This window comes from Photinus pyralis, unplaced genomic scaffold (assembly GCF_008802855.1).
Source record: "Photinus pyralis isolate 1611_PpyrPB1 unplaced genomic scaffold, Ppyr1.3 Ppyr1.4_LG1, whole genome shotgun sequence".
NCBI lineage: Eukaryota > Metazoa > Arthropoda > Insecta > Coleoptera > Lampyridae > Photinus > Photinus pyralis.
This window is the reverse complement of record NW_022170249.1, coordinates 16,973,257-16,985,931: the sequence shown is the minus strand read 5'-3', so window position 1 is coordinate 16,985,931 and position 12,675 is coordinate 16,973,257. Positions and strand designations below refer to the sequence as shown.

The following is a 12,675-nucleotide window of genomic DNA, read 5'->3' as shown; positions in this document are numbered from 1 at the left end:
ATAAAACCCGCATCTTTTTCAATAATCTGCGATGCCATGGAATTTTCTAAAACAAAAAGATATCCAGTTATCAATTAGCAGCAGTTCGAAATGGATTTTATGATCGACTTGATCGAAATATAATACTTTTTGATAGAATTTGATTTGTTTTATAATAGACATTCCATGGCATGACGGATATTGGGGTAGTTTTTGTTTTAGAAAATTCCATGGCATCACAGATTATTAAAAAAGATGGGGGTTTTATTTTTCCAATTTTTCGTCTTTATTATGCAAAAAATTGAAAACTAATACGGTTGATAGACGTAAGAAATTTTTTTCTACAAAAAACCTTAATACATTTTTGCTCTAAAGTAATTTAATAATAACAATAATAATAAGTGACATTTATTATATTACTGGAAGTACATAAGGAAATAAACATAAAATAAACATTCAAATAGATAATAAACTAAATAATTAAAATTACATGAAATGAATGTTCCGTAATCTAACGGGGCGAAGTTCAGTTCTGTGGTGAGACAGTGGAATGAACTTAAAAATATTTATATTGAAAGGGGGAGAGAGATAAATAAATCAGTCGTGGTTCTAAATAAAGAAGAAGAAAAGGAAAAGGGGAAGAAAAATAATCAATTGTTTTGCTCGCGTAGAAGTAAATGAAAATAATTTCGTTTAAATGCGCCTTTTTCTTTTCTTTTTATATACGCAGGAATATTGTTATATACACTTGCTATGTTGTATGAAAAAGATCGCTTAAACATTTGCGTTTTATGTAGTGGAGGGGTAATTAATTTGTAATGTCGACTAAACCTCTCGCCAGGAAAAATTGCCGGTCATAGAACACTTGATCCCGTTCTACAATCTATGTTTTTCTAAAGATGTGAGCGACTTCCGGGATAGTATCGTGTCAATGTTGAACAAAAAGACTTTTCGTTCAACATTGGCACGATCCTATTCCGGAAGTCGCTCGCATCTTTAGAAAAACATAGATCGTAAATCGACACAAGGTGTGCTGTGACCGGCAATCTTTCCTGGCGAGAGTTATATACTATAGTCTGTCTAAAATTGACGTAATTATGAAAAATATAATAATAATATAATAAATAATAATAAAATTGAAGTAATAAATTATAAATTGGTGAAATAGAAATAGTATTTTTGTATGGAAGTGCTTCTCTGTCTCTGTCTATCAAGTATATTTATTACTTCGCGTCAATTTTGGACAGACTATTGAACTGAATTTAATGTTTTCATACAGGTAGGTAGGCATCTTAGTAGAGATGATTTTATGAAATTAGGATGCAGAATGTAATAATCTTCTTTTCGACATATTGAGCCAATCAATTTGGGGAGCCAATAATCGCATGTTATGAATTTTTCATTGAAATCCCTATGATGCGTTACGCAAGTCACCACCCTGTATATAATACATTCCAGCAATTAATGGACTTGGAAAGTAGGTATATGACATTCAAAATTGAATAAAATATTCGTTAACAAGTTGTTGGTGAAATGGCACAAAACATTGCAGTGATGCACATCAGGAACATATTAATGTTTTCTTTTCTTGTTATTTCTTCTGGTATCTATTTATGTTATTATAGGGGACCAAGGAGTTCTACGTAACTGAATGTGTTGTTGGTTTTTAAATTATAGGAATACCAATATTTAAAACTGTAAACTACCTACACAAGAAGCATTCTGCATTGCAAAGTACAGTAATTGATAGAATGTCACTCATATCTTACCGTGGTATTTACCCACACAGCCGGTATTCAATATTTAAGTAAAAAACTCTTTCCCTCTGGGTATGAAAAGTATTATTTTCCTAATTTTGGGGCGGAAAGATGTTATACCTTTCATTACGGTATAGCTTAAGAGTGCCCATAGTATGAGTAATCTTTAAGGGTAGTGAATCTACTACTTCCTCAGTAACGCTTTGGAAATCTTAAAATTTCTACAATCAAAGAGATTTAGTAACCAAAGACGTTTAATTTGTACAAGTACAACAAATTTTTTAAAAACCCGTCGGATTATACCACCAACCTTGCGGAACAGAAAGAGTTCTCTCTCTCTAAGTCATGATCATCTACCATTCGCCTCTCTTGTCGATAACTTGGATTCACTGGTATTATCTCTTCGACCCCTGTTTCCTCTGATAACATAATGTAGAAATGGCAAATTAAGGTCTCTTGGTTTTACCTTGGGGAACTACTGTAACACCGTCACTGTAACTTTTGTAGGTGTCTTCAGCATTGACGATAATCGTAGTTAAAACTGTGCAGATTGCCAAAACCATTACGACAAATGCTTCCAAAGAGACCGTTAGAAATACAACAAGAACGTTTCGGACACATTCACTTTGGCTGAAATTGATTACAAAGTCAATTAAATACAGGACCACCTGAAATTGATCTCCTATTAAAGATCCCCTTTACTATTACCCCACATACGCAACCCGCACACTGAACAACCCGACCCATCGAATTTTTCACTAATTTTGACAAGGAAATGTCATCGCATTTTAACATCCGCTGAAGATTACGCCCGTCTTCTTTGGGCTTTTCTTTTAGAAGGTCGACTGGAAGCTCTTGCTTTTCTTCCATTGTATGTACAACGTTTGTTGGAGGTTTCACTTTGGGCATATCTCTGTAATAATCATCGGCGGTGAATTTGAAATTTTGACTTTAATTTGGCAGAAACAAATGCTGAGAAAAACAATCGATTCATTATTTGCAGTGGTAATTACAATTTCTTTTGAAGTACGCTCAGTGCATCCATTTATGGATGTGCTAAAAGCATAACCCTTCATTTCACACGAACTGTTCTAAAATTAGCGCTAAATAAACAAAAATAAAAAACCTAACGGTTTTCATTTCGATTTTTTCCTTCTTACAAAGTGAATAGTAAAGATTGTATGGAACTTTACTATTAACAACTAGGTACACATTCGCACAATTTTAAAATGTGTTTACGCGACCTTTAACTATATTTTCTCACAAAAATTTTGATTATTTGACACCAATTCTAATTACTAGTACTATGACAATTCTATTACTTGTAAATTACTTTAATCAGTAATGCAAAAAACGTACCATGTATATAGATAACGTCCTAATTACATCAGTAAACATGAGCTATGAATCAATTTTCACAGAAAAATTATTTGTTTACTTAACATCTTGTAAGTATATATAGGAAATTTATTTTCAGTAAGTTTCAGACATTCTTCAAGTTGCAACGAGTGTGCTTCAAGATGAATTTAGAGGTAAGATGAGTTTATATTAAGATTAAGGCAAATGTAAATATGGTATTCGATTTAGCTGTATTTGGTGGTTGGGATTGCCACAGCGATCGCCGGTGTGCCTGTGCCTGAAAAAGAAGAAGTATCTCCCAAAGGAAGAAACTTGGTTATAGTAGAACCATTTTATAACCAGTACGAGTTCATGGATGATGATCCCGAAGCGATCGCCGGGTTTGAAGACGAAAACGAGATTATGTACCCCACTGGAAGCTTGGGCGATCTTGAAGTGGCCGAAAGTAACATTGTGTTTCGTCCATTATTTGCGTATCGAAAACAGATGGCGAAAAGGAGAAGGGTTTACACCCAGCCATCCGTTGCAACCCTTCCATCGCCTCTACCCTCAAGAAGAAAGTACGTCTTCAGATACCCAGTGTTTAAAAGAAATCCTCAGTATGAACATGTTCAGTACGATTACGTGCCGTAAAGTGAGTTTTGGGGTTTTAACTTAAGTACTACAGTTTATTTATTTAAAATGTATTTATTCTGCTATTTTTATTAATAAACAGTTCCGTACAGTGGACCTATGTCTTTTGTAATTACACAATGAAAATTTTACGAAATATTAATAACGATATCAAGGTTTACAACTGACCTGTCATTATTTATCATGTGGCCCGTTGAGTCGCTTTCGATTAACCAACTTACAGAATCTTCTTCCTCCTGCTCGGCAGTGTACATATGGCTGTAGAAACTACAAAGGCCCAGAGCTGGGCAGAATACTTTCAAAAAGTATTTGAATACTAAATAGTAAATACTTTACACAAATCAAAGGTATTTGAATACTAAATACTTTTACGTCCAGCTACAAGCGTAATACTTTAGAATATTCGAGTATACATATGAAAAGTATTCAAATAGTATTAAAAAATAAGTATTCAAATACTTTAGAATGTATTCGAATACTTTCAAAAGTATTCTAATATAATCAAAGGTATTCGAATACTATAAAAAGTATTCCAATACTTTGAAAAGTATTTCATTAACTTACTTTGAAAAGTATTCGAATACAGTAAAAAGTATTCAAATACTTGTCGCTCAAATACATTAAAAATTTAAAATTTAAAATAATATACTAGATAAAAGTCTTAATACTACTTAAAAAATCAAGTTATACTTTGTATGGGGTTAGCTTTTTTATTTTTCCATTGTTATATACAAATTTAAGGGGAGTAAAAGCGTATTATTATTATTATATAGCAGGTACCTACCAGGACCTTTCTTATACCAGTTATATCCTTAAGAATACGTGTACCAGCTTTCAAAGCGTCGTGCACATGATACGTACGCCTTTCTGAAATTAATCCTAGCGATTTTGGAACAGATCCATTTTTGACCATCCGTTTGTCCGTGTGCATGATAGTTTGTTTAGAAACGTGCGATCGCTTTGAAAATTGGTACACATGGTCTTAAGGATATAAGAAAGGTCCCTATTGTTTTTAAGTTACGTAGACTATCGAATCAAAAAGTTTCACTCCAGGATCGTTCGGTATTCAGTTGTATCGGATTTTTATATTTGATTTTGTGACAATGGAAACTTTCCCTAAACATTTCTAAATTGTTCTCAAATATTTGAATAACTTAAAAGTACTGCCTTTTTTTGAGGCCGGAAAAAAAATTGTCTGAGATCGACCGGGAAAAAACATTTTCTTATAGAATGTGGCCTGTAGAATCCATAATTTCAATAACAGTTCCAAGATTGGGCTACTAGTTCAAAAGTTACAGCCCTTTGAATTTTCTTTCGAAATTGGTTTCTAGTCTATAACTTTTGATTGAGAAGTCTGATCGAAAAAGTACGAATTGTTTTGGATTCTACGCACCAAAATTAATAAGAAAAAGTGTTTTCCCGAGAAATTTTGGTGTAGTCGATTTTTGGTAAAAAAGGAAGGCTATACACTGCCTTTTTTTGAGCCCCGAAAAAAAAATTGTCTCAGATTTTTCTTATAGAATGTGGCCTGTAGAATCATAATTTCAAACAGTTCCAAGATTGGGCTACTAGTTCAAAAGTTACAGAATAAATTGGTTTCTAGTCTCTTTTGATTGAGAAGTATTCGAAATACGGTACTTTGCGAAGTATTCGAATACTAAAATATTAATGTGAAAGTATTTTTGAGTTACAAATACAAATACTGTTTCCATAAAAGTATTTAATTACAAAGTATTTGAATAATGGATTTGAATACTAAAAAGTATTTACAAAATCGAATACTGCCCGAGCTCTGCAAAGGCCACTGACTGTTCGTCCTTTTTGACGGTTCCCTCTGCATGGTTTACCTGCCTACCCCTGTAATGCCTTCGGATGTCTCCACACCTGCCACATCTGTGATACTTGCGTCTGGTAGCAGGTCGTTCCTGCTTCTTGGTTCGCTTCCTCGTTGATTAGTGTAACTGCAACTGTTATTGCTGCAACTACTGAAGGCTGTTTGCAGGGCTGGGCATAGGGCATGTATCAAAATACATGTATTTCAAATACAGTATTGATTTGAAATACATTTGTATTTTGTCTAATAAATGGTTTTTATAAAGTATTTTGTATTTAAAATACAAATATATTAGAAAATGTATTTCAAATACTCAAATACGAATAAAGAATTAGAGCTGGCATCATGATTTATAGCGAAAAAGAGAAATCGCTAGCTTCTCTGGATAATTACCTTAACATTAAGAAGTTATTTGTAAGGTACAATACTAGTCTGTCTGTCTGCCGTCTATTTCCTTATGCAGTACATTTCTAACAATTTGTATTAAACAAACAATCTAATTTTTTTAAAGGATTTATCTACTCTCCAAGACGTGGGTCTCTTAAGCGATAGTTAATTGAAAAAGCTGTTTTTTTTAAAGGCATTCATATAACATTATCATTAATTTAACATTTTAAAACGGATTTTCAACTACCCTCATAAGTCTTTCTTTTTGAGGCCTTTTCGGGATCTTGCCAATCTTGGCCTACAGTGCACATTTCACGCTCTGGGGCCGACTGGGAGCGACTTTAGTCTCCTATTCAGAAAGAATGTCTAGGGCTTCTTATTTCGTGTTATGTCAGTTACTGCGATGGCGATACCTTTCTGTGTTACGGATTATACGGAACATTTTATGTACTTACGTTAATTAAGTGGTAAATGTGAATGAATTTTTTTGACGCATCCTATACACTACAATCATGTGTCCATGGAAATAAAGAGTATTATTAATGACCACAGTCACTGTAGACTGACCATTTTCACAAGTACAATAAACCGATACAACGGAATATCGAAGGATCCTCAGTGTTACCATCACTTTTTATAACGACCATTTATTTGAATCTTGCAAGGATCTCGGTGAAATAATAACAATTTTGACGTATTTTGAATTAGATCAATGTACATATGGTCAACAAAACGCATCAAATGCATGTCTTGGGCATTGATATAATGCTTTTAGTTCTTTTCCCAACAATCTTGGCCATGAATAACGATTTTGACACAATAAATAGGTACCTATTTCCTGTTGACCTGTTCCCGATTCACTTTTTCATGAAAATCAATAGCGTCTTACCTTAATATCCAAAGTACCCGTACACAACGATCGACCCCTTTTAAAAAGAGTTATAGCGCACACGGGGAACGGAAAAAAATTAAAGGCTATAAAAAGTATCTGGAGATCTTAAGTAAGAGTTATAGTGAACACAGACGAACGGGCGGACAAAAGGACGGACAACCGTATACTTACAACTATACAGGATCTGAGGATCATTTCCTTCGAAGAAGAATATTTGATATTTTGTCGGGATGAGTTAGATCATTTTAATTTTCTGCTAATATAATACATTCGTCTAAATTTTCATTCGCATGTAATTGACTAACGTTGCTATTAATAAATACCTACCTTCCTAAGTGTAATTAAAACTCACGTACAATTATGTTAGATATCTGTCTACGCAAAAGAATTCTCTTAATTCGCTTATTAATATGCCATCAACATAAAATTAGGTAAATGATAAATTTCTCTTCCTTTAACGCGAACCATTACTCAAAAATTAGAAGAATTTTAATTTATTAATTGATATTCATAACTTGAAATTAATAGCAATGATCGTTTTAAAAGATATTTACATAAAAATTGAAAACTTAGTTTATACTGTCATCATTTAACGAATTTTAGGATGTTTTAAAAACGTATCAAACGGCCTTAGGTTCTTTAGTTAAGTAAATAGGTTTTAACTTGGATTTACTATTAGATCTGCAAACAAAGTCTTTCATTTCCACTACAAATGGTGGAACATCTATAAAGATTGGAATGAATTGATGTAGGTAGGTATCCACCAGGTACCTACAGCATTCGCGTAGTTCTTATTTTTTTGCTTTTTATACCTGGATTGCAGTTCTAGTGTTTTGTTAGCATAAATGCCCATACAGGGCTTTCATTTCAGAACTAACCACCGATTGTATTTTGTCATTCTGTTAAAATTATAAGAACATTTGAAAAGCTTAGGGGATGTTTGTTAGAAGGTTTATCTTAGTTTCGGCATTGATGCGCCCTCGCACCTCCTGCTAACCCTCATACAAGAACAGTCACAAAATCAAATTTGGATAGTGTATATGAATGAAAAAAACTTTGACAAATAGGTACAAAATAAATAAGTGTGACGCATTTTTTATCTCTTGGAAACACCTAGAGTTGTAACAAGTACCCTAAAAAAAAGACGACAGGGTGAAAGTGATTACGATCTGAGAATTGCCATCTAAGTATTTATGAAGATCCTAATTTTTCCAAAAACATCTTTTTCGTCATCCCATACTGTTATTTCAATTTAACTCAACTCATTTGACAAATGAAATATCATTCATAACGGACGGCGTCCGTTAAAAAATAACGGACGCATATGCGGCCGTTAAGAAATAATGCTTTTATTGAAATACAAACAACTACTTATTATAATGAATATGAAAATTAAAGTGACAGTTATTATTGCTAGAAATCTGTAGTCCATCGTTGGAAACTTGAGGACCACTATCACCTGTTGATGTTACACTTGATGAAGAAGCTGTGGCTATGGATGTTGTAATTTCAGAGTTTCCATTGGACCTTTGAAATAGTTGTTTGGTGATTTTTAATCGCTTCGAAACAGAATTTTCAATATACGATTCCGCTACCGCAGATGAATCCCAGCCTCCAAGTTCCTTCACTGCTAGGAGATCGCCGCCATTTTCTGCAAGCATGGTAGCGGATGACCTCCGAAACGAATGGCCCGTGTATAACTCTGGGTTTTTTAATTTTAAGAACTTAGCAATTTTCCTGGGAACCCCCCCAATGGTATGAATGCCCACAACCTGCCTAACACACTTTTCTTTGCGGTAGACAATGAAAAATCGCCGAGTTTCTAAATTTTGAGGACGTTTTTCCGCGTATTTTTGGTATAACTGATACGCATTGAAGGGAAGTCCTTCTTTCGGAATTAGAAACACTCTGCTTTTCTTATTTTTTGTGATCCGCAATGTAACTATTACGTTTTTGTTGGTGTCTTCAAAGTCCTCCACGTTCAACTTAAAAGCTCATCACCCCTACAAGCGCCAAATATTCCACATATTAAGATGACTTTTTCTAGGAGCCATACACCATCATCAGCTTCCAATAAAAATGTCATGACTTGCTCTTCAGACAAAATGTTAGACTTTTTTGGTCTGTAACCTTCAGACTTTCTTTTCAAAAAGGCGAATAATTTTCCGAATCTGTAATGTAATAAACATCCCCAATACACAATAAATACAGTACATGAATAAATTACCAACCGTCAATGTTGTCATATACCTTAAAAGTGAGTTTCAACATTGAAACTTTTGTCCATAATGAATTGGGCGAGTACATTTCCGATTTTCCCTTTACGTACGCTAATAACACGTCTTCATTTACTAAATTGATCCTCTTAATCTTAAGCCATTCCTTGAAATCTTCGTATTCTTTTTGATATCGCTCCCTGGTCTTTTCTGGTAGCAAATCGACACTTGCAGCCATGGAGTCTGCTAATACGTCTGGAGGAATATTGATATTTCCTTCAATTACGTCCATATTTTTGGAAAACCGTCGTAGAGCTTCTCAGCACGCGTTTTTAACGAATTGTTTATTTTTCAGTAGTTGCGTCCATGACAACCGCTAACATGTGACCATAAGCATACCATGATCAAGATAATTATTATATTTAAGTATTGCGAATGGATCTTTATGAAGTCGGGGATGACGAAAAATCTTGATTAACGGAAATGGCTTCGGTTTACAAAGTCCGTTATTTGCTAATATCGGCCTTATGACGTTAATAACTATTTCGGCCACGTATGTCTGAATGGATTTGTGAACTAACGCAATTGTCAGTACTGGGGTAACGAAAATCCACACTTGTTTCGAGAATATCGCTCCAAATTTCAGCAAAAAATCAATGTTTGGGTTTCATTCTTGAAAATGAAATTTTTAAGTCGAGATTACTAAAAGGTAATTTAACATGGGAATTCAGAATCAGAATCTAAAATCCGGACATTTTGCTAGAAACGGAAAATTTGCACTTCCAGCAAGACGGGGGGTCCGCCACATTATGGTCTGACGGTTAGTTATTTCAAATTCTGGCGTTCCACAGGGTGGAAACATTAGGTATATATATCTAGCAATTTTATTCGTTTCGCGGTTATTTAAAGTTGTTCAAAGCCATAATGTAAGCATGATTTGAAGAAATGCGATAGATGTAAAAAAATTGTGACTAAATAACAATTTGAAATTCTGAAAAAAAAGGACTTTTTCGTCTCTTTGAGCTCTGAGCACCACACGTATCGTTAGTTGCTATACATCTGTTTAGAATATTTAAATGTTAAATGGAATTTGAATATGGTATTTGAACGTAATTGTTTTAAACAATTTGTTTATGCTTTGAATTTTTCCACTATAATAAAAACCTGTTCATTTTTAAACAAAGAAATAGTTTCAAACGGATAGTTTTTTACATTTGTTTTAAGAATTTGGTTTGTGGTAGGTACGAGATAGTTATTGTCTGTGGATCATTTCTCCCGAGTGAATCCCTACAAATAAATTCGATACCTTCAGCAAGGCCTGGTTTTTGCAACCATGGAATAAAAACATTTAATTTTTTTTATAATTATGGCGGTAACCTTTTAAAAATCTGTGTAAAATGATGGCATGCCTTTGCTTCCTATTATAAAACTACTGACTATGTATGTTAAACCATAATGTTCGTAAATATTTAATATCATGTTATAATGTAATTTCAGGGAGCCTGCTATTAGTTTATCCGTAGATTAAAAAACACAAATTTAATCTGCATTTTTATGAAAACGAAATAGTTTTAATAAAACGATCGAACAATTTTATGTTCGGAGTGAACGTTTTTCACAATAAACCTAAACCCTAAAATCGGGGACGTATTTTTTAACCCGAAAATAGCCTTGTGGGAGATGATCAAAAATTATATTAGAGCGAGATTTTTGTCAATCAGATAATTAGGTATGTTATTCTATAATGTTGAAAACTGCAACAAACCGTTATTTCTGGGATTGTCTGTGAAATTACAAAAATCTGTTTAAAATCACATCCGACATTCTGCGTAATATAGGTAGGTGGGTAGGTACTTCTACAAATTATTTAAACAAGTTGTACATCAGCATGTGCACAATGAAAGTGCATTTTTGGTAATAGGTACAGATCAGTATTTTATCAGCAAAGTTTAAAATTATCGATCCCACGAGTATAATCTCACTCAAAATGCACATCCTACGCTATAATGAAGGCTTTTAGTGAAAATTTGAAGTATCTAGCTATTGTAATTGCTGAGATCTCAGCCGGACAGCCAGCCAGCCAGACATAACATTTCAAAAATGCGCTAAAAACGCACTAGGTAGGTACTTACGTACATTCTACTTTTAGATTAAGGACAATTGATTTTAAGATCAAATAAAAGCGGTCCCAGTATGCCTCATATAAGGAATATTTATTTGTATTTACTTTCAATCATTCCTATTTTTTGTTTCAGTTTCTTTTAATTATGTCCTGACGTATTTTTCTACCGGAACGTTGTATACTCGTATCTAAGATGTAGGTAAGCTTTTCCGACATAATATGAGTTCAGGTTTCGCTAATTTTAATATTTACCTCCCTGTTACACAACAGAATTATAAAACAAGAAATATACTTATATTCTTTTATTGTTGAAGTTTTTTCCATAACTTATTGCTTTATTGGATTTACTTCTGATTTGTAACTCATTCATTTAGCTTCAAAATAGGTTCCTTGATATCTGCGAATAGTAAAGAAAACATACGTCTTAAAAGTATTTATTAATAAATAACTATGTACAAATCACACTGAGAAAACGAGAACTGCCATTATGTAGAGAATGCAGTAGGGGGTGCTGCTGATGGCGGCACCCCGTAGACCACATGGGGTTGAACTTCCGCCGTACCAGTTGCTCCAAGAGTAAGCGATGGAAGCGTCAGGCTGAAGTTTGAAAATAGGCCAAGGATAAATTCCAAAAAGTTCCTCAGCAAACCGACGCCCTTTAGCAGAAAGCTCTGAAGTTTTTGTACTTTTCCAATTATTACGTTCAAAATGGCTCGGCCGAGGTCCCAATTTTCGTTGAGTACAGATTGCAGACGTGCCAAAACTTCGCTCTTCAATCGAATAAATGCCTCGATGAATCGGACGATTTCTACTTGCGGTGCCAAAATCGCTTGGGTGTTGACCGAGACGCCAAAGGAAGGCTGAGGCTGGGGTGGCAATCCGTAGGAGGGGCCGATGTCGTGAGACGATTCGTATGGAAATGATGTCAGATCGGGTACATCGCTGTTTCCGGAGGGTAGAAATGGAATAGTTGCGAAAGTCTGTAGAATTCCCGATGCTGCAGTTTCGGTATCGTTGCGCTCTTCATTGCTGTTGCTAAGAGATTCAGCGGGTAAGGCGTTTGTTAGCGAAAAAATCTGTTGAATGATAACGGATTAGCGATGTAACCTAATGTCAACTTCAACTCACCATGGGTAGCATCAGTAAGAATTTTGTCTCCATTTTGCGACAATATTTACCGGGAGGTTTCAAAGAATGAAATAAGCGCTTTAGGGATTTTTCTCCTTAAATAAGGACACTCCCAAAGTGACGTATCGGTAGAAAGCGTAATTAGTGATTTTCATAATGAGGTATTGCAAATGACTGCAATTATGATTCAGTGTTGGCTGTATATAAGGTACAGATTTTTGCAAGAGGGTCATTGCGCAACTTGTCTCCATCACAGAAATACCTACGAAGCACCAGAATGGAATTAGCAAGTTTTGTATTGGTAAGTTCGCTTTACTTTTTTTTACATTGTGTCTTATTTTATTTTCTTCTTGTGTAGCTTACTTATT

At 34.3% G+C, this 12,675-nt stretch overlaps 2 protein-coding genes across 2 annotated transcripts; one reads left to right on the top strand and one right to left on the bottom strand.

The window, feature by feature from the left end:
* Window positions 1-1,977: 1,977 nt before the first annotated feature.
* LOC116182185 lies at window positions 1,978-2,960 on the bottom strand. Its single transcript, XM_031502707.1, has 3 exons — window positions 2,454-2,960; window positions 2,203-2,404; window positions 1,978-2,155 (listed from the first exon to the last, which is right to left on the bottom strand). Exons 1-3 carry the CDS (start codon window positions 2,643-2,645, stop codon window positions 2,034-2,036), a joined length of 516 nt encoding a protein of 171 aa, XP_031358567.1. The 5' UTR covers window positions 2,646-2,960; the 3' UTR covers window positions 1,978-2,033.
* A 242-nt stretch (window positions 2,961-3,202) lies between these two features.
* Window positions 3,203-3,824, top strand: LOC116182193. Its single transcript, XM_031502717.1, has 2 exons — window positions 3,203-3,268; window positions 3,324-3,824. The coding sequence occupies exons 1-2, from the start codon at window positions 3,257-3,259 to the stop codon at window positions 3,726-3,728; spliced, it is 417 nt and encodes a 138-aa protein (XP_031358577.1). The 5' UTR covers window positions 3,203-3,256; the 3' UTR covers window positions 3,729-3,824.
* Window positions 3,825-12,675: the final 8,851 nt, after the last annotated feature.

Coding starts and splice junctions, on each gene's coding strand:
- LOC116182185 (XM_031502707.1), bottom strand. CDS start 2,645: ATGCCCAAAGTGAAACCTCCAACAAACGTTGTACATACAATGGAAGAA. Junction 2,405..2,453: donor TTGTTCAGTGTGCGGGTTGC/GTATGTGGGGTA, acceptor GATCAATTTCAG/GTGGTCCTGTATTTAATTGA. Junction 2,156..2,202: donor TGTTACAGTAGTTCCCCAAG/GTAAAACCAAGA, acceptor TTATGTTATCAG/AGGAAACAGGGGTCGAAGAG.